The 21,859-nt window shown below is 52.4% G+C and overlaps 1 protein-coding gene across 1 annotated transcript in view; it reads left to right on the forward strand.

Annotated features, from left to right (window-relative positions):
• Positions 1-20,310, forward strand: part of KIAA1549 (KIAA1549 ortholog) — a 66,084-nt gene extending 45,774 nt beyond the window's left edge. The window contains exons 13-18 of the mRNA XM_030885270.2: positions 792-835; positions 1,133-1,450; positions 7,757-7,803; positions 14,795-14,946; positions 18,193-18,338; positions 19,361-20,310. Coding sequence (XP_030741130.2) covers positions 792-835; positions 1,133-1,450; positions 7,757-7,803; positions 14,795-14,946; positions 18,193-18,338; positions 19,361-19,567 — 914 coding nt within the window. The 3' untranslated portion in view covers positions 19,568-20,310. The remainder of the gene's footprint in view (positions 1-791; positions 836-1,132; positions 1,451-7,756; positions 7,804-14,794; positions 14,947-18,192; positions 18,339-19,360) is intronic.
• Positions 20,311-21,859: the final 1,549 nt, after the last annotated feature.

Here is a 21,859-nt window from a genome sequence, read left to right on the forward strand (position 1 = left end):
GGTAGCATTGGGACTGAGGCCATAGACCCCACTGAGCAGGGTCTTGCCATCCACTGGGAGGCCGTGAGGAATCCAGGACACAGGGAGCAGCTGACGGCAGAATGCTGTGGAAAGAGGGTGAACTGAAACCCTCCGGAGGGCAGTCCAGGGCCTTCCCTCCTGCAGGGGAGACCTGCTTCTGGGAGAAGCTTGCAGGGGGTTCTGTGAGGAGAATAAGAAGGCAGGTGACTGGTTCCCTGGCAATTCCGGGCCACCGTGGGTGACAGAACTCCTGCGATTAGAAAAAGGTGCTTCCACCAGGTACACAGAGACTCCCTACGGGTTTATGGCAGACTGGGTGACTTACCGCAGAGCTTGCCTGGGCGGCCATTCCTTGCTTAAGGGCTGTGCTTGTCCCCTAGACTGTACAAACCTCGAGGACTTGGGCGCTCCTCTGTGGTTTCTGATTCTGTGCCCCACCTGGGTCATTTGTCACATGTGCACAGGCGGTACGGGGGCTTCAGAATGTTTGTGGACGAGCGGAGATGATTTTCTACTCATCTCGTGAAGCCCCCTTGGGCCACAGGAGTGAGGCTGTTAGGTGGGGGGGCTACGGTTTGCAGCAGTTTCCCTGCCCCACCCCTTCAGGGTGGTCCTCACTGCTGCTCAGCAGGCCTGTCTAGAGAACCCCGGTGTTGGAATTCTCAAGGAAGTTTCTTGAGTTTTACATGGTGGGGTGCTCTTTTCTGCAGAGTGGGAGCTGCTGATAAGTCTGAGAGTTTGGGGTGGGGCTTCCCCTCTGCTGCCCACAGTTCTGACAGAGCTGCAAGACCACCGTGCCCATGCACGCCACTGGGTCCGTGGTGTCTTCTACCGATGCGCCCACAGACTGCCTTACCTTCTGCGGCCCGAGTCTAAGGAAAGCTGTGAGGTTGTCTTTGTGTCTGTCCTGTGAGACGCCTTGCGTGGCTGCTTGGTGAAAACACGCGTGTCCGGCGCCTCACTGCATCCCAGGTGGCTGCATTTTTCTGGACAATGTCCTTTTTTGTTTCCTTTCCCCCATGTCTGTGAGGTGTGCTCAGAGCCGCTCTGTTCCTCAGGGTTTGGGGAAACTTGTGCCTGACTCCTCTTCCCTCTGCTGTTGTCCCCTTAGTCTGATCCCGACCTCCCGGCGGAAGTCCAGACTCCGTCCTCAACCGAGCTGGGGCGGTACCCCGGCCCCCCCTTCCTGGCCCCGCAGTACGTCCCGCCCCGGCCCTCTATCGAGGAGGCCCGTCAGACCATGCATTCCCTCCTGGATGACGCTTTTGCCCTCGTGGCCCCCAGCAGCCAGCCGGCCAGTGCTGTGGGCCCCGGCCCTGCGCCCCCCGCTGGGCTGCCCACCAACAGCACCCCTTCCCGGGAAGAGAGGAGAGCCGCCCAGTGGGGGTCCTTCTACAGCCCGGCCCAGACGACCAGCAACGCGTGCAGCGTGAGTCCTCCCCGGGCAAGGCTGAGGGTGGGGTGGGGGTGGGGGTGTTGCTGAGTGAAGCTGCACCAGGGCGCATGTGATAAGAACAAAGGCTTGATGAAGTGCTAGTTTATAGGGTCTTCTTCTAAGTGGATTCCTGGAAGCCCTGGCGGTGCAAACAGCTAAGTCCCTCAGCCGCTGCGAGCAAAGGTGGGAGGTTCAAGTCTGCCCCAAGGAGCCTCCAAAGAAAGTCCTGGCAGCCTAATTCTCAACCTTGTGGAGCACGGTTCACCATGATACATGGAGCCTCTGTGAGTTCAGGTGTCACTGATGACACCCAGAAAAACAAGTGCACTCTTTAAACACACCTTGTGTTGTGAATTGCTTGAAGGTGTACAGAACAGATGAGTTGACCGTTGAGCAATTCGTCCACCTTCTGTTGCATGTCGTCGAGTGCTTGCCCACCTCCTCTCTCCTCTGTGTTTCCCTTCCTCCTCCTTTCCTGACCTTTCTGAACTCTGTCCTTGGGTGAATGCTGCCCTTTGGATCTTAAGGGGTCAATGATTCTAAGGTATGTGTTACCTCCCCAGTGTTATCTTGCCTCTTAACCCCAAACCAAACCAAACGCGTTGCCCGTCAAATGGATTCTGGCGCAGCATGACCCTATTGTCTGGCTGAAAATCGAGGCCTGGGGTGAGTCATTTCCAGACCTGAAGGACCACAGGCTCGGGATCCCAGCAGTCTCTGTGTGACCCGCAAGCCTGGGCAAAAAGTGACTTCTTAGTGCGGGAAGCAGCCCTTTTGTGCAACTCTAGTCTTTTCTTTGAGGAAGAACTAGGGGCTCGGGTGGCTCAGGGTGAGCACCTTGGAGGAACCGCTGAACCACACCGCACTGATGTCCCAAGGACTGTGCGGCACAGGCTGTGTCCACGGCGGTCAGCACCCCAGATTGCTGGCCACCTGAGAGTTGGACGGATCCCCCGGGACCACACCGGGCAGGGACCGCCCTTTCCGAAGACCACATTGCCATCCTGTGAAGGGGACGTCTTAGCATTTCATCTGCCGTCACCACCCTTTTCTTCTTTCTTTCCACGGGCCATTCTCGCCCATCAGATGCACCTTCTTGAGACGTGAGAAGAAGAGAAAACGTAAGAAGCACAAGTACTGTTTTCTCCTAATTCCAGATTAAATTTCTCTAAACTGCCCCTCCTTCCTGCCCCCCTCTGAACTCCTGGCAACGAACTCGCTCTGCTTTGGCTTTACCCAGGACAGCAGAATGCTCCTTCAGGCAGGGTGGCGAGACTTGGTCTCACCGTTCTTTGGACATATTGTCAGGAGAAGCGAGTCTGAGTCCCTGGAGAAGGACATCGTGCCCGGTAAAATGGAGGGGCAGCTAAAAAGAGGAAGGCTCTCAAGATGAGTTGGCACCGTGGCTGCGACAGCGGGCTCAGGCGTAGGCTCAATTCTGAGGGTGGTGCCAGACTGGGCAGTGCTTTGCTCTGTTGTAGATAAGGTCGCTCTGGGTTGGAACCCACTTCGTGGCACCTAACAACACCACCACCAAGCATTTGGCGGGAGCCATGGAGAAATGGGCCGAAGAGCCATCCGGCAGTAAGTTGACGTCACCACAGTGCTTCATCTCTAGAGAAGGTGCAGGCTTTGCTCGGACTGCGGTGCAGTGGGGTGCCTGCTGCTGCAGCTGCTGCTGTTCCTTGCATTTGGGGACTGGCTGGGCCATATGTTTTGCTTCGGAAAGAGCCTTCGGCGATGAATGAGCCCTCCTGAGGCTCCGCCTCCTCGCTGTGCTGACGGCCCAGCCACCGGATCAGGAGCCGTGGACAGATGTGTCACTGTTGCAGTCACTGGTTGACTACAACACTGTTCTCGGGTGTCGAAGAGGGTTCTGTGAGAAGGTGGGAAAACCCAGCCCCTGAACAAGGAGCTCTGGTGACATAGTGGTCAGGCGCTGACGGCTCACCAGAATCTGGTCAGCGGTGTGACCCCACCCAGCAGCCCCATGGAAGAAAGACGTGGCGAATCTCTGAGTGAGGATGCCAGCCTGGGGAACCCGTGAGCCATTTTGCTCTGTCCTAGAGGGCTGCTATGAGTTTGAAGCCAGCTGACACACACGACCACGGCCCTCTTACTTAGCCTCACGCTCAAATCGGACTGAGGTTTCCAGGAGCACCACGTTCTAGTGGTTCACCTGTGGGCAAGCGGCCTTGTGAGGCAGCCTTTGTGCGTGCCGTGCCTTTGGTGTGATGGGCACGGTCACATCTTTGCCTGTGGAAGAGCAGCACCCTCATTTCTTTCTGGCCCTTTCTGCAGCGATCTCACCTGCTTGAGAGCTGATTGCAAAGCTAACTGCTTGTGGCTGGGAGGAACCTGTCACCCTGATCTGCCTCCTCTGAGGACAGGAACGCAGGTGCCCTTGCTACCATGTGAGCTGCTGTTCAGCATTTGTTGACACGCATGTTCTCCTTGGCCTGCTCACGGATGTCCGTGAGTCGGGCACTTCCTGGAGGAGAGGCCACCTCTGTGGGGCAGGCTGCTCAGGAGTGGGTATGCTCAGGAGTAGAACTTCCTGTCTGGCAGCTTCCCTGCAGGCCGACTTCGAGGCCCCAGCAGCCACCTGGTTTGCCCTTCGCTCTCTGCTGCCCCGAGTTCTGGATTGACTGGGAAGACGGGTGCCCTAAGAAGGGCTTTTCCTGGGTGTAGCTGACCCAGTCCTTACAGTTGCATTCTGCCCCGAAGCTTTCGTAACGGTGACCCGTTGAAAGCAAGTGCCTGCTTTTCTCTTTGTGATTCTTCTTGTCTTCTCCCTGGGTCACCAAGGAACCGGCGTGGGGGCCAGCGCTGAGCTACCCCGGCTTCCACAGGGAGACAGGAAATCCAGCCCCACACCAGCCCAAGGTCTGCTGCACAAGGCAGAGGTCAGGCATGCCTCCACCCTCCATCCTTCCTTGACGTTCTTCTGACACCAGCTATTCTCCCACGGCACTCCACTTCTCTGCTGGGCTCCACAGGGTGCTGTAATGGCCACACAACTCAGACTGTACGCACAATTACGGGGTCTGTTAGGGTGGTTGACGGGTTACCATAAGTCAGGGTCGATAAATGGTAAGGATGCACTCTGGTCCACAGCAGCACCTCTTCTCAGGCAGCAGCTAGGCCTCTCTCTGGCTCTCAGCTTCTTGGTCATGCAGTCCCTTGTCCTCTGCCTTTGTGGGCCAGGCAGCCACCCTGCTGTTCTGTCTTAGCACTGCCTGGTCTCCGCAGTGTGGCTCCTGGGCTCTGCCTCATGGTCTCTGTGCCGCGGCCTCTGCTCTGCTGCCTCAGACGGGGACCTCACAGATTTTCAGCTGGTGATGGACCCGGAATCCTCTCTGTTTCTGATTCTGGCATGGTTCTCTTATACTCAGAGGAATGGCAAAGCTGACCAGTCCCCTCCTCAGAGCCTTTTACACCTTGTTTGCACAGTCCCATCCAACTAAACCAGCATAAAGAAGGTCAGGATCCTCACGACTGGACCCGTAGGTAACAAACATCATGACAAATGGAGGGAAGGTTGACTTTGTTAAGGATTTTGTCTTGCTTGGATCCAAAATCAATGGTGGAAGCAGCAGTTTAAGAAATCAAAGGGTGCATTGCATTAGGTGTACCTGCTGTACAGGACCTCTTTAGAAGATTGAAAAGCAAGGATGTTACTTGGAGGATTAAGGTGCACCTGACCAAGCCATGGTATTCTCCACCACCTCACATGCACGTGAAAATAAGGAAGACCACACAAGAATTGATGTATCTGAATTGTGCTGGAGAAGAACATGGAGGCTACCGTGGAATGCCAGAAGGACAAACAGGTCTGTCTTGGAAGAAGTTTTGCCAGAGCGCTTCTTCGAGGCAAGGATGGCAAGACTTTGTCTTACATACTTTGGACCTGTTGTCAGGAGAGACCAGTCCCTAGAGGAGGACATTGTGCATCGTAAAGTGGAAGGGCAGCAAAAGAGAGGAAACCCCTCGAGGAAATGGATGGACACGGTGGCTGCAACCGTGGGCTCAAGCACAGGGACACTTGTGACAATGGGGCAGGGCTGGACATTGTTCCTTTCTGTTGTACCTAGGGTCACAATGTGTCCGAACCAAGTCTCTGGCATCTAACAACAACAACAACAACAGCAGCAGCACCCAACTGATTAGTGTAGTTGGAGTCACAGAGAAATGGGAAAATGATCCCTCGGTAAATAGTTGCACTTCACGACAGTGCTTAATCTGTAGAAAAGGAGTAACTCAAAAAGAGGTGGTCAGCTAGTTCTCCATGTTCTGCTTTAGGTGATGCTTTACTCAAACACAGTCACAAAACCAAACTCGTCCTCAAGTTAGCTCAGACTCGCGGTGACCCCTGCGTCTGAGAGTGGAATCGTATCCCATCTGGTGGTTTGTTGGCTGTAATTTTTTGAACTAGATCACCAGACCTTTCTTGTGTGGTGCCTCTGAGGCAGATCCAAACGGCTGACCTTCTGCGTGGCCACAGACCCAACTTTTCCTCCTCTCAGTGACTCATGTCCCTTACTAAACACACTGCCATCGAGCCAACCAACACCTCGCCACCCTGTAGGACAGGGTAGAGTCACCCCTCTCCGTGTCCTTACAGGAGCAGATGCCTGGAGCAGCTGGTGGGCCAGAACTGGGGGCGTTTCAGGCAAACCACTGTGCCTCCAAGGCCCTGGTCAGACCTTCATGGGTAAAGCCCGAAGCCTCGATTGTGTGTGCTTGGTTAGATTTAGTTTGCATATGAATGCGTTTCCATAACCCCACCTGTACAGAAAGCACAGGCCATCGTGGATAATCTTTATCCAGTCTCAGATTTCTCTTCTGGGGAAAGGTTCCCAAAGGCCTCTTCCTTCTACGCCCTGTTCCCATCTGCTCACTTCCCTTCCCTGACAAAGCTCAGCTCTGCCGAGGCCAGCAGGCCAGAAGGTGAGGTAACCGGAGACTGGTTTCCTATCTACCTAGTAAACCTGTCAGGACTCTGAGGAGAGACTCCTGTTTCCTCCTTGGCATAAGGATGTCAGCCCAGGATGCTAAGGAGCATGGCCAGCGTGTAACTCCAAAGCCTGTATTTTTCCTCTCAAACAGTGGAGCTGGGTTCACAGGGGCACGCCTGCTGTGGGCATTGGAGTGGGGCAGAGCAGGCTCAGGGGGAGAAAATTAACCCCCCTGGGTCCGTTTCATCTTCGAAACTAAGGTGGTGAATCCTGTTCTTGAGTGTCCTTGTGGGTCGGGGTTGACACACCCACAAAGGACTGCTTCATCGCATCCCCAGACCCAAACCAAACCTGCTGCCACCGAGTTGATTCCACTCAGTGATGATGACCCTGTATAGGCTTTCTGAGACCCTAACTCTTGATGGGCGTGGACACCTTCGTCTTTCTTCTTTGGAACAGCTGGTCCACAGACAGCTGTGAAAACATTGGTCTGGTATCAGAGCAGGCCCAGAAACAAGGATGGCTTCAATCTTAACTGGGAACCCCTCCTTCCAGACACCCAATGGGTCCAACCCAGGTGGAGCTGGATGGTATCCACCTATGTCTAGGTGGATGTTCTGCTGGCATGTCTGAGGCCAAGGTCATGATTCCGGGTCACTGAAAAGAAATGCTGAACTAGGAATCCCTTGTGTGTTTGGGGGAGAATACACGGATTTAAGTCTTGTGCCATATTGTTTCACAACTAGGGAACAGAAACTCACTCAGGTTAGCTCCTGTCAGAAGAGCTGGTTGATGGATATGGGGACACCTTGTGGGACAGGGCAGGAAGTAGGTAGAGCTCGATTCTTTGGAAACAGAAAAACTTCAGTGAGGGAGGGTGCTCACTTCACCTTGATGGTGTCTTTGCTTCAGCATGGTGCCACATTTGCATAGTTAAGGCTCTTGAACATGAAGACCTGATTCACTGCGGGATACTCACTAGGTCTTGTGGCCATTATGGGCCTGCTGGCAGCATCACTCAGAGTCATAGTAGCCACCCAGGCCTTGCCTGTTAGCAGAGACCCCCGAGGCTGCAGGCCGGAGGAGGCAGGAAAGCCTGTCTACCATTCATGCTCTCAGTTACATTACACAAAAGATAGGAAGGTATAGAAATTAGTTGTATGAATTTGTGTTTTCAGCTGAAACTTCTAGTATTACTCGATGACAGACTGTCCGGCTTGCATGCTCATTTTGTTTTATGAGAAAATAACTCTCTGGAAAGCTGATCCTACTAACCCAACCTTGCCATTTTGCTGTTGTCACTTTCAAATCAATATTAAATATTAATCTTCTTTTCTTCCAGAGATATGAGGACTATGGAATGACTCCCCCGTCAGGTCCATTGCCAAGGTAAAGCTTTGCTGTGGAAATGTGCTTTTTCCTTCCCCGGGCTGCTCTTGTTTTAGCTGTGGACTAACTTCTTAGTCCAAATTGGGTACCATTTCTGAGGTGTATGTTCGTTCTCTTGATCTAACCAGTGTTTCCCAAAGTGGGTGACACTGCCCCCTGGAGGATGCTGGAACAATGAGGGGGGAGTAGCTGCAAAAGCAGATGCCTACACTTTATCCTGGACTGTAGTGCAAAAATCATTTCAGGAGGGTGCTAAATAGCTGCTTTCTTTTTCCCCCCTGAAAAGGGGATGTTAGGCCAAGAAAACGTGGGAACCAATGAGCTAACTAAGGAATTGAGAAAAAAAGTGGGGAGAGCGAGCAAGTGAGTGAGTGCTAACAGGGCAGTGAAGCATTGGGGGCCAAGATCCAGGAATCTGGGGCCTTGGAGAGTAACAACAGAGATGTCCACAGAAACCAAGAGAAGCAGAAGACAATCAGTATTTCCACAGAGCAGACAGCCAAGGGTTAACAAAGCCAGCTCTCGTCTCCTTTGCTTGGTTCACTGTACAATAAATTAGCCAGAAGACTGTCAGCTATGTCACCAGTCGTTTTCCTAATGACAGCCAGGATCCCTCACTGGCAGTGCCCGCCCTGCTGAGGGCTCTGCACCTGATAAAAGCTATTATCTGGGCTTTCTTGAGCACAGTGAGCCCTTTGATTGAACGTGTTGCTCCCAGAAACCCTGGAAACTACGTCTGTGGAGTTGTTACCAAATACATTATCCACCACCACCCCAAGAAAAATGATTTTCCCCCCATAATGTTTCAGCCTTAGCCCAAGAGTACCCAATGAAATCTTCTTAAAACCTAACCGTAGTTTGTTTTAACTAGTAAAGAATGTCAGCCCTGAGCCATGTGCTTTCCTAAGCTCTATCTTTATGGGCTATCAAAGCAACAACGGCAATCAGAACATTAGATTAAAACAGCAGTTAGAACACCAGGAGCCTGGGGAGCAGTGAGTGTTTGGTTCTGGAGAAAGAACAGCTCAGAAAAGAAGGCTGGGCATGGTCGCACGACTCAAAGGCTGCCGCTGCTCACACTGATTTGTACCTGCAGAAACTGTGGAATTGGTGTGTGTTGGCTTGGCCATGTGTTTTCAAACCATTACCACCACCAAGTAAATTGTAAAAGACAACAAAAAAGAGAGAGCAGGTCTCGTGTGGGACAGAGACATGAGCTGTGCCCAGCCTGGTGTGGGTTGTGCCCTCACACCTCACTGCTTCCTGTGCCAACACTGTGGCAGTGTCTGATGCAGTTTCTGGTCTAAGTCCTCCTCCAGAGGCAGATGCCTGGGGGTAGTTGAGCCTACAGAGCTTTCCTGGTGGGCATGGTGAGGCTGAGTGAAAATAACTGCCAATCTAGAATTCCCCACCCAGCGAGTTCAGTGGGAAGGTCTTTAAAGAAGGAGGTTGAAGTAGAGATAGCTCCACAAAGGGTCAATTGCAACCACACTCAAAAGTGACGAAGGGTTGCTCTTCAGACTGTAGGCAAGTGATCCCAGAGAGAAGCGTGGAGACGCATGAGAGCATGAAGAGCAGCAGTATAACGAACTAATCTCCTCGTGTAATTATCAAACACATACACGTACGTCCTCAGGAGCCGGTCATTGGAGCCGAGCTGTACTGCTGCCCGTGGGTGGCTGTGAAGATACAGCAGAGTACTATTTTATGCTCGACCATAATAAGTTAAGGATCTGGCATCATTTGTAGGATAAACCCAACACGACTATTTAAATCTCAATTGGGAGAAATAATGAAAACATAACCGGTCTACACAGGACCCATACCTCACACCATATAAAAAAAAAACAACTCAAAATGAAGCAAAGACCTAAATGTAAAACCTAAAATAGAAAAGTCACGGAGAAGGAACTAGGGACAATGCTAGAGACCTTAAGGCATGGCACAGATAGAAGAGCAAACAGAACTACAAATGCAGACAGCAGCAGGCGAGGGGGCCTCCTGAAAGTGAAATAATAGGCTCACCAAAAAGACTTCTCCAACGAGTGAGGGAGAGGACTTCTTGTGGACTGGGGGAAAGTGACCGTGACTCATCCAACATGAGTCTAATCTCTGAAAAATTACAGCAAAACTCAACAGCCAAGCGACTGTCCACTTTAAAAAGGGGCCAAGAAAAAGAAGTGGGCCAAGGAACTGAACAGACATCTCCCCAAGGAAGCTATGTAGGCCACTCAGGACAAATGAAGGAATGCTGATCCTTCATCATCAGAAGATGCAAGTCGAAGTTACAAAGAGATAGCACCCAGCTAATAATGGCAAACAAGCTAACTAAACCGGAAAATAACAAATGTTGGCAAGGTTATTGGGGAAATTGGACCTTGCGTACACTGCTGGTGGGAATAGCATGGCCCAGCAATCTGCTCATAGGCATATACCCTCGAGAAATAAGAGCCGTCACACATGTAGACGTATGCATGCCCGTGTTCATGGCCACATTACTTGCAGTAGCAAAAAGGCAGCGGCAACAACCTAAGTTCCCCTCAGTGGATGGAGGATAAACAAATGGCACATGCACAGCGGGGAACACTGTTGTTGTTAAATGCCATCAAGTCAGATCCGACCCATAACGACCCTGTGCACAACAGACTCAGGGATTCGCAAATCCTAGATAGCAGGGATTCCCAAATCCTAGATAGCAGTTCTACTCTGCCCTGGGGTTGGAATCCACTGCTAGCAGCTGGCTAGGGTAGCTACAATGTAGTTACAATGTAGCTGTAATGCAGTGAATTACCTTCGATAGATCTCCTAGCCACAGTCTCTGGGCTGGGCTGTGCAGATTGGGTGTATTTCCGCTTCTTTTGATGGGTCTGGGTAAGAAAAGGCAGGGGAGGATGCTGATAGGATGATAGGATTCAGTTGTGAATGACTGTTAACAGTTTCGTGTTTGTAAAAATTTGGCGCTCTAATGTGTGGGTCGGCCAAGTTCACCATACTGCTGGGTATATAATGAGCTATCTCTGCAGAATGGGAGATGCTCACGACCATCAAGAATGACAAGCCAGGAATGGAGTCTGGAGTGGGGCAGAAGGGGGGACTTGGTGCAGTGAGTGCTGTAGCTCTTAGCCGTTTTAGTAGATCTAGAGTGATAGCTCATTGCCACCCTGCTGGCAGCAGAAGGCAGAATCCCATTACCATCGAGAAAGAAGAGGCAGGAGTGGAATGTGTCCTTTGGATGCCGAGATCCCTGCTTTGACCCTCCTTGATCCAGGGACAGAAACAGGTGACTCCAGATAAGCGGCAGAGGAGTGGCAGCAGCAGAACCGAGAGCCAGAGCCAGGAGGCCCTTGAAGTAAAACTGAGTCCCCCAAACCAGGAAGCTTACCGTATATACCTGAGTGTAAGCCGAACTGAATATCAGCCGAGGCACCTAATTATACCACAAAACCTGCATTAAAAATATGCTGGAAAACTTGGCTTATACACGAGTGTATGCGGTATTTTTGTAGTGGGCTGCCTCTAGCACTTAATGAGGGAAGTTAGGTTTGCTGTGACTCCTGTAGCTAGAGCTGAGAGCCTTTGGAGTGATGCTTATGGTGGAGTGGAGGACCCTTTGAGCAATTTCCAGCAGTGCTAAAGAGCTTCATAACATTGATGGAAAGGCCAGACTGATGCTATCCTGATCAAAGAACTGTGTCCTGAGTACTTCTGATCCTGAACTGTAACCTGTTAGCTTCCCTAATTTGAGTGTGAGCTGGAAGGTCTGTGGCCATGGCAATGAATTATTGATCCCAACTGAGAAGTCCAATGCAGTGGGAGGGACAGCTGGTGTCACGAATGGTAAGGCTGGAGGGTGTAGGCGTGTCTGACCCCTGCCTCATAGGAACCGGCCATTGGTGGATGTGAAGTTTGATTCTCCTTCCCCCTTGTGAAGTTCGGCGGTCAGGTGGTATCTCCACCCGCCCTCCTTATCCCCCCCCCCCTTTTTTTTTTTTTTGCAATGGACAGCCTCACAACAATAGTACTTAACATGCAGTAATTCACATATGGATGAAGGCATGCTAAAGAGATGTGAGAGGGTATAAGGGAGCCACCTACATGCAGATAGAGGGTTGGTTAAGGATCGGTGTACATCCATAATTGCAGGTTGTGTGCACTCATTACCACAGACAATAGGGCACACCTGGAGCAGAGTGGGCACCTGTGTCAATTGGCACAACAGAGTGTTCCATATTCTAGTCTGGGGGGTAGCATCTGGGTCTCCAAAGTGTGTGTCTGGCCATCTAAGATACAGGGAGGCTTCAAAAGGTTAGTGGAGCAATTGAATGAAAAGGTAATGCAATTTTTCCATAAACATTTTGAAGCCCCCTCGGATACTAATTGGTCTCCTCCTGTTGGAAAAAAGGTGAAGGAAAACAAAGACTCAAGAGAGTCCCAGGGAGTACCTGATCCTGGGACTAATGGACCACATGACCACACACAGCCTCCATTACCCAAGGCTAGAAGAACCAGAGGGTGCCTGGCTACCACTACCTTCCACTGTGACTGGGCTCCACTGGCCCTGGGTAGTGTGGGAGGAAAATGTCAAGCCGAAAAGTAAATAAAATTCGCTAAAACAACCAGAACTACTTTTCTGACAAGAGACTGAAGGAACCCCCAAGACTGTGGCCCGAAGACGCCATTCTGACCGGAACTGAAGCCATTCCAGGGGACCACATTTGAGCCAAACAGGAGGAGAGGCCATAAGATAACACCCTGGAGAAATGTATTCCTTAGAACAGCTTATTGCATGAGATCACGAGGACACATTTCCCTAAAAAGCAAAGATGAGAAAGCTGGAAGGGAGGGACAGAAAATACAGACCAACAGAAGTGGGGTGCCCAGAGCAGAAGTGAGGAGAGTACTGACACTCTGGGGGAAGGCAGTCCCCGTCATGGACCCTGTTTGTACAAACTGTCGGATGGGAAACTAATTTATTCTTCTAACTGCCACCAAATACACATTACAAAAAAAAAAAAGAAAGAAATTGAGGAACTGAAGAAAACTTCCTTAGTGTGTAGCCCTGGCTCTCAAGAACAGAGGCCACATCACAGATGAGTGCCCCAACATTTGGGCTGGACCCCAGGGGTCTCTGGGACATGACAAACCTCAGTGGTAAAGAAACATCAACGTCTTTCTCTACTGATTCCTGAGACTTGGGGGACAGACCCTGAGAAGGCCTGCAAAGGGTTCTGATAAAGCGGTGGAGGACCTTACTGAACCAAGGGAGAAAACACTGAATACCTTCACAGTGACCCCCATGGAAACCCACTAAGGGGGACAAAAGCAGTGCCACTCATCATTGTTTAGACTTCTCTCCACGTTGGCATATTCCTCCCTGCATCACTGTGAGAAGCACCCAGGCCTCACTGTTGTGCACAGACCTCTGCCCAGGGCGCTTGTGGTGTTTGGCTGCCCATCGAGGGATTTTTGGCATCCCTCTACGTACATATATCCCCTCAGAATGCTTTGTCTGATTAAATAAAAATAATCCATCCAGATGAAGGCAGGGAATGAGAAAAGGAATTGGGAGGACAGGCACATGCATATAAGATGGGTGAGATTGAAGTCCCATGCTGAAGTACTCATATTAGATGTAAGTCATGAAAGATTCCAACTGATAGACAAAGGTGATCAAGTTGAATTTTTTTTTAAAGCTGTATTTAATTTACAAAGAGACATCAAAATATAGACACAAGAGAGAGAAAATGACATGATAGACCAGTGTTTCCTAAAGTCCAAGATAGCTCTCCCTGCTGGAGGGAGGCACTGGAGCGATCCAAGGGAGACCTATAAGAGCAGATGCCTACACTTTATGCTGGATGATGGGATACAGTACAAATGCTTTTCATCATGGGGTGTGTGGGGGGCAGGTGGGGTGAGGGTGGTGGTGTAGAGTCTGGTTTTCCTGAAAAGGGGGTGGCGGTTGGTCAAATCAGTTTGGTGCTATCGCAAACCCAGCTATGTTCTCGTCAAACTGATCGAATCATTCAGTTACTGGGTCACTTTCTCGGACATAGAGCCGTGATAGGCTCTAGTCTTTGTCTTTTAAAAAAATTTTATTCATTTAAAAGGGCTTCTCTTAACAGCAGAGTACCCAGATCCCCGAAGGCTCCCTGAGACCCTTTTCGGGGTCTGGTGGTCAGAAGGAGCCCTGGTGGGCGTAGTGAGTTACATGTTGGGCTGTCATCGACGGGGTGGCAGTGAGATTGAGGGAGGGAGGGAGTGCTGTCAGAACGATTCTGATAATACCACTAAGATGCTCTGTTGCTGTCTAGTCGATTTTGACTCGTCGTGACCCCGTGAGGGTGGAGTAGAACCGGTCCATGGGGTTTCCAAGGCATCCAGCAGGTTTGAACCACTGACCTTTCAGCTGGCAGCCACATACTTAAGCATTGTGCCATTAGGGTGATCTAGAGAAAGACATATTGCAAAGTAGTCAAGTAGACAGTACGAGACACAGAGGAAGACCCTCAGAAGATGGGCCGGCCGCTGGGGGCTGAAGCATACTTTCTCCTGTGAGAAGGAGGTGGACTATTGACACGGAGCTTCAAGGGTGGGCTCAAACATGCCAGCATCGGGGATCACGCAGGGGCAGGCGGTCAGTGTTTCCTCCTGCCATCCATCAGGTTGCTGTGAGCCGAAACCAATCCAATGGCGATCGCAGAGACATCACCCATGCCTCTGCTCAGTCTGTAAATGAAAGCAGCTCTTTCTCTTTACTGGAACCACATATCCTGCCATCCCACAGAGCTCTGGGCAGTGTTGCTCCTTGACTGCTAGGATCTCATGTTGACCAGACGTAATCCATGCATCCTGAAGAAGAGGGAAATTGAGGCAGGGCAGCCCCACGTTAGTTCCCCTCTCGTTAGCGCCCCTCTGTGGGTTGCTGAGAACCTGTTGAACCCCAAGGTAGGTCCAGGGTTGTGCTGACATGGGTATGCTCTGTCCGCAGGCCAAGCTTTGGCCCTGGTTTGCTGCCCTCCTCGGATCTGGGGCCCCCGGAGTCCTCACAGCCCCAGGCTGAGGCGCCCTTCACCGCTCGAGGGATCTACTCAGAGGAGGCAGCCTCGGTGGCCCGGCCCCGGCCAGTCGGGGGCACTGCAGGTATGTGGACTGGGGCATGGTGGTCTTGTCTACAGTCTGAGGGAGGAGGGTGCAGGCACCCCAGTGACTGTGGAGGTTAGGATGGAGATATGAGGTCGGTAATGGCTGAGGCCCCCAAGGCAACTTCATGGCACAGTGACAGGTGTGAGCCTTGAAGGTCTCTTGGATTCAGTGTAAAGCCACTGTCTGGAAAAAGGAGTCACATGCGTTGTTGTGATATCCTGGCCTAACAAAGTCATAGTGGCACGACTCTGTAGACTCCTGGAAGGAGCCCTGGTGGCAGAGTGGTTACTCATTGGACTGCTAACTGCAAGGCTGGCAGTTCAAAGCCAGCAGCCAGCCCTAGGGAGACCAGAGAAGTTCCAGTTTCTCACAAACCCACAGGGGCCCGTTTACCCTGCCCTACAGGGCCGGGGTGAGTTGGCGTGGATGCAGTGGTAGTGAGTTTGGTTTGGTTCTCTCCTGAGTATGGACCAGTGAACTATCAGGAGAATGACTAAAATGGGATGGGCAAACTCGAAGTGAGCCCATGCTGGTGGGAAAATGGTGGGGGGGTGGGGGTGGGGGGGCTCAGCTCAGCACAAGAAACCCCTAGGTGTTGAGAGCGAGAGAGAGAGAAAAGTGCCACACCTATGGAGTGCTGCGACTTCAAGGTCTGTAGCACAGGTGTGCCTCTGCCTGCTCCCAGGCCCTTTGAGGGCTGTGTCTTGAGGAGGCACCCTTTTGGTCTCGGGCAGCCGTGTCCAAGTGCCGCTCACTGGGTGGCGGAGGAGCGGAGCAGCATGGAGACCAGAAGGGTCCAATCTGGAGCCAGCCACAGCTCGCCCCCCACAGCGCCAGGGGCAGAGCCAGCCATGGGGCTGATGGCCAGTCGCCCATGGTTTCGCGTCCACCGCCACCTTCACGCAGCCTTTTCCCCTGAGCACATCTTCTTATGAGACACTGGTCCTTGGATTTTGGGGCCACCCTCCTCCAGAAGGCGCTCTCCTCAGCCGACCGCATCTGCAGTGACACTGTTCCTTAGTATGTCACTTCTAAGGTGACATGTGAATGTGAACTTAGGGGGAGGGCAGGGTGACCCACTATTCAACCCATAAAAAAGCCAAGCTCCCTAGATTCCAACTCACAGCGAACCTAGAGGACAGGGCAGAACTGCCCATGGGGGTTTCCGAGACTCATTCTTCACGGGAGTGGAAAGCCACATCTTTCTCCCGTGGATCAGTTAGTGGTGTGGAACCACTGACTGACCTTGCGTAGCCACGACACCACCAGGGCTCCTTATCAGCCCACCAGAGGCCTCCAGACGAGTGTCTGTAAAGGTCCTCTGCCGGCTTCCAATAGCGGCTCTTGCAGGGGCTGACCCAGGCGAGAGGGGAATGGGGGTTTGTGTTGTCACTTCAGGTGGGTGCCACTGTTGTGTTTTACCCAGCCTCCCCTTTGAACCTCAAGGACACGCCCCCTACTGTACCCCTCAGGGTCAAGTCTCCCACTTGTCTGCCCTTGCCCCTTCCTCATGCTCCTGAGTCGATTGTTCCTTCTGAGCAGGGTTGTGGTGGAGGTCTTGGGCAAGCACAGGGAACCTTCTTAACTGCCAAGAACCATGTCAATTGTACAACCTCATTCTTGGACCATGCTGGTCCAACATTTAATGAACTCACTCCCAAGGTGATCGCTGGAGCCCTGGTGGCGAAGCTACCAGCCGCTCCTCCGGAGAAAATGGGCTTTCCACTTCCGTAAACGGAAACTCACACCGGGAAGTCCCGCTCTGTCCTGCAGGGTCGCGGTGAGTGGGCTTCTACTCGAGGGGAGTGAATATGACATAGTAATTTGTCAGCTGGAACGACTCTCTTTGGTGAAGGTTGTTATGTTAACTGATATTGATGATTCCATAGGCCTTATGTGGCCCTCAGGCCATGCCCCGCCTGTTTCCCCCGCCCCCGGCATTATTACCATAAGACCATTTTTACTGCTGGGTAACCAGTGTAACTCTTGACTGGAGAATGTAATGGTGAGACCCCAGGATGGATTAGCTGCCAGTGCTGTTACGCAGGAACGCTGGTAGGCTAAGCTTCAGGCTGCTGGCTGAAAGGTCAGTGGTTGGAATCCCCAAGACGCTTCACGGGAGAAAGATGAAGCAGCCTCAGAAACCCATGGGGACAGTCCCACTCTGTCCTAGAGGGCCGCTGTAGGTCGGAGGGGAGTCGACGGCGATGGGTTCAGAGTCCGCTGGTTCTTGTGGGTGTAAATCATTACACTTCTGGAAAGCAGGGTGGCTGCCTGGTTTATGAGCCTTTGATTTTGTGAGACACATCTCGGAACCTCGTCTCCTCCCCGTCCAGAGAAACCCAGAATAATGGTGGAAAATCAAGCATTAAGGACATTTATTGAAGCAGTAGTCACACACACACACACACACACACACACACACACACACACACACAAACCCCTGTGTGCAGTATCTCAAGCATGGGTGAGTGATGATTTTATGTGACCCACAAATGATGTTACACGTTTCCAAATGGCTCTTGGTAAGTAAAAAGGTTCCCCATCCCCAGTGTAGATGTTGGGAGCGCCAGTCCCCACATAAGGAGCTCAGTGACCCTGCTAGCATTCTCAGGAGCCCAAATGGTATAGTGAGGGAGCCCTGGTGGCACAGTGATTACGAGTTGGGCTTTGAACTGAAAGGTTGTTGGTTCAAAATTACCTGGAGGTCCATGGGAGAAAGAGCTTTCTACTCCTTCACAGAAGGGCAATCTCGGAAACCTACAGGGCCAGTTCTGTTCTGTCCTGTAGGGTCGCTAAGAGTCCCATCAACTTGATGGTAGTGAGTGAGTGCTGTAGTAAGGAGCTGGGCTGCTAACTACAGTGTCAGTAGTTCAAAACCACTAGCAGCTCCTCGGGAGAACGATGAGACTGTCTGCTTCTATAAAGACTTCCAGGCTCAAACACGCACAGGGACAGTTCTTCCCTGCCCTGCAGGGTTGCTATGAGTCAGATCCACTCTAGCATGAGTTGAGTAAAAAGCTTGGCTGCTAATCAAAAGGTTGTCAGTTCCAAGCCCCAGAGATGGACCTGGTGATCCGCTCCCCATAGGTCAGGACTCAGACCCACGTCGGAATTGATTGGCCAACAGATCAGTTAGAATGGGGGCCATGCTTGAAGGGTGCCCGTGGCACTTAGGGTCAGACTGAAGTGGCCACCCGAGTGGTGTGGCTGACCACGCGGCTCTGCATTGTCCCCCTCCAGGCTCCCAGATCCAGCAGCTCACGCAGGTGGGGCTCGCCAGCAGGATTGGTGCCCCACCTGGGGAGGTCCCGCCAGGCCGGAGTGGCCAGTATGGAGGGCCAGGCTGGACGGCATATGGAGAGGATGAGACAGGGCGGAGAGAGGCCGTGAGTATAGTCCCTCTTCAAACCCTCCACGAGGAAAAGAGCGTGCTTTGTCCCTGTTTCCCATCCCCTGGGCTGGTAACAGATCCCTTCCAGTCCCATCTGGCGTGGGAGGGGCCTGATGCTGCATCCTGGCAGGTCTGGCCTTTCTGAGGGCTCTGAGTCAGGACCGCTCACCTCATCCAGCTCCCACATGCCCTCTTTCCCAGCCTCCCTTCCTCCCAGCTCAGAGCCCTTTCCTGTTCTCCCACAGGACTGGGAGCCCCAGCCCCAACCCCCCTCCCCATAGCAGACAGGGGTTTGCCAGTTGTACCAAGACTGGAAATCACCCCCCCTACACAGCTGCTCACTCTTTCATCCATGTCTTTACCCAACTGCAAGCAGGCTTCAGAAAGTTCCAGGGGAAATCCCATTATCTTTTAGTTTCACTTTTCCACACATTTTCTGAAGCCCTTCTTGTCTGTGGGCATTGGACAAGGTTGAGTGCTCGATGGCTTGCTCCAAGGTTGGCGGTTCAAACCCATCAGAATCGTATCTGAAACAGCCTGGTGGTTGACTTCGCAGAACCACAGGCTGACAAGTCTGTAGATCACAGTTCTGAGGCGCGCACACACACACAGGCAAGGCCGGCCCAGCCATTGTTGCCCCCCATACCAACCCCTCATAACCCTAGAGGACCGAGGGAATGGCCCATAGGATTGTCCAGACTCTGCACTACAAAGCATACTGCCTCATCTATGCCCCTCAGAGAACCGCTGACCTTTTTGCTTAGCATCCAAGCACTTAACCACTGTGCCACCAGGGTTCCTGCTTGTTTAATGCTCATGAACAAGCCCCACCCCACCCCCAAGAAGCTCACCCATCTCAGGGAGCCCCAGGGAGAGCCGAGCTGTTGAGAGAGGCGGCGGACTCCTTTAGCTGGATGTTCCTGCCTTCTCCTAAGACAGAAGCGCGGTCACGTCCGCCGTGTCTTTCAGACGCACGTGCTTGGACACCAAGAACATTCTTCTCCGCCGCTGTTTCAGGTGCCAAGGACTGCGGGCAGGGAGCCCTCCGCCCCGCCCGGGAACCTGCCCCACCGGGCCCTGCAGGGCTCCGGGCTGCCTTACGCCGCCAGCTCCACCGAGGACCTGCAGCCCGGCCACTCCTCCACGTCCCTCATCAGAGCCATCCGCGAGGAGCTGCTGCGGCTCTCGCAGAAGCAGACAGCCGTGCACAACTTCCACGGCTGAGCGCCCACGCCGCGTATCCGCTTCCCGTGGAAGCACGACTGAGAGGGGAGTCCCTGCGGGGCATTCGCTGGGGAGAGCGCGCATTTCAGGGGACGCCGTGGGCTGTGTGTCAGCTTGCGGCACTTCAGTGACGAGGTCGGCACGTGGGGGGTCATTTGGGCTCCGTGGAAACGAGCGCACGCTTAGCCCACCGCTAGCAGGCCCTTCCCAGACAACGAGTGGCGGTGGAGCTGGCACGGCGACCAAGTGCGTGGTCTCCATGTCCACGGTGTCGGCCGAGGGAGTGGAGCGTCCGCCGGAGGAAGGGACTCAGGCAGTGTGTGTTGATCTGCTGCTCAGTGTTCTGAGAAGAGAATCAAAGACGTTTTATAAACAGCTTGATCTCCCTCGACTCCTCCATAGGAGCTTATTTTAATAGTCACATTCACGACAGGAAGAATCCTAAGACTGTTGGCCTTTTTTAAAAAGCTACTATTGAGAAACCAAAACGATAGGTTGTGCGAGCCTGAGACCCCACATGAAGCCACTGTCCTTCCTCCTCTTTCTTCTGGTGCTACTGCTCTCTGGGCCCCATCCGCCCTACCTTCTGTCCATCATCCCCACATCCTCACAACAGAGCGTTGGCTTTTTCTGTGGGAGGTTCTGGAAAACAGAAACAAAATGCCAGGTGTGGTTGGGTAGTTTTTTGGGGTGGGGGGTAACTGACTATTTATTTGGTTATTCAAAATACAAACTGAAGTTTAGGTTTCTGTTCTTCACTGTATCTTCTGTGTAGGAACTGGGCCTGGACAGATAGCACCTCCTCTCGGCGCATCTCACGTCAAGGCTGGCACTGCAGAGTGTGGCTTTCACAGGGCCTAACGGCGATCCCTATATGTTGCTGAGGAGTTGCTCATGGATGAGGCTGGAGTGAACAGTCTAGGGTGAACAAAATTACAAAGAGCCCCCACACTTGTCACCCTTCTCCAGGTCCCCAGAGATTTGTCCGTGGCCCTGGGCTCAGTTCTGTCGGTGGGGCAGAGGGAGGGTGTGTGTGTCAAGGTCAGCCTTGAATTGAGAGATGTGGAAAAGAGACCACCCATAGCCAGGTCTGTGTAAAGCGCTCAGTTTTAACCCAGAAGAGTAGCCGTGTTAGTTACCAGATTTCCACAGCCAGTCCTGCACTGTATGAATTAAAACCACACTTTGAATTTAGAGATAGCCCCAGGCTGAGATTCATCAGGACGTGTGTCTGTGTCAAGTTGCACAAAACCTTGGCACAGATAAAACTGGGTTTCCCAAGTGGGACCACTGGGTGCCAGAGTCACACCAGAGCCCTTTCTCCATGAAGCCTGCTCTTTGCGGTTATGGTCTCCCAGTCCAGGGAGCGGGTCCCTGGGAGTGAAAACATATCCATTTGTCATCTCTGTGTCCCTAAAAGGCAGGAGTGCTGGCCACTGAAGAATGATACTTTTTCAGGTCCTCCTCAGCGGTCCCCCAAAGAGGGTGGTGGAAAGGCCCATGTGGGCTGGACTTCTGACCTCTTGCCCTTGGTTGAACACCAGAGCTTCCTCAAAGTGGGGGATTCTCTCTGCCTGTTGCAGACACCAGGATCCCTGAACATGCTATCAAGAATTCCAGACACCCAAGTGGCATTGCCTCATGAACGTCTTGTAGTGAATCCAGATCCTGGCACAGCCAGTGGGACCAGTGCAACCCCTTCTCCATCTGGCTCTGCTCAGCACCCCATGCACAGGGAGTGCATGACAGCCTGCTCTGTGAGGCAGGAGCGACCTCTCTTCGACGTCTAAGAGCAATGGCAGCTGATGCCTTCCCAACGAATGAGAAGGCATTTCACTTGTGCCTTTGTTCTTTGAGAACCTGAACAGACATACCTGAGGAGATACTGTTGAGACCAAAGACCCCAGGGATAAAGCCCCGGTAGTGGGTGGTTTGGTGGGAGCAGGTCCACCAGCTCGCCAACAGCACCATCCTGCTGCCCCTCAGACACAGCTGGCTTCCTCTGAACATCTGCTGCAGCTGTTCTACCTGCTCCAACTTGGGCCCAGCCAGCATGGTGAACAGCACCAGACCAAAGTGGGCTCCAGAAACTAGCGATGTGGCATGCTGAAAAAAAGGACTGGGTGTTGATCTTGGGTGGCCCCGGAGCCCACATTGTCTGTAACGCATTCTCCCACCTTACAAGTTCTTGTGGTAACACGAATGAGCAAAGTGTTGGAGTTGATGTTTTGGAGAAGGATGTTCGGCATGTTAGGTTTGAGCTGCATTCTCCAATCAGCTGGCTAAGGACCT

This window comes from Echinops telfairi, unplaced genomic scaffold, assembly GCF_000313985.2.
Source record: "Echinops telfairi isolate 266 unplaced genomic scaffold, ASM31398v2 ScPeMD7_23;HRSCAF=83, whole genome shotgun sequence".
Classification (NCBI taxonomy): Eukaryota; Metazoa; Chordata; class Mammalia; order Afrosoricida; family Tenrecidae; genus Echinops; species Echinops telfairi.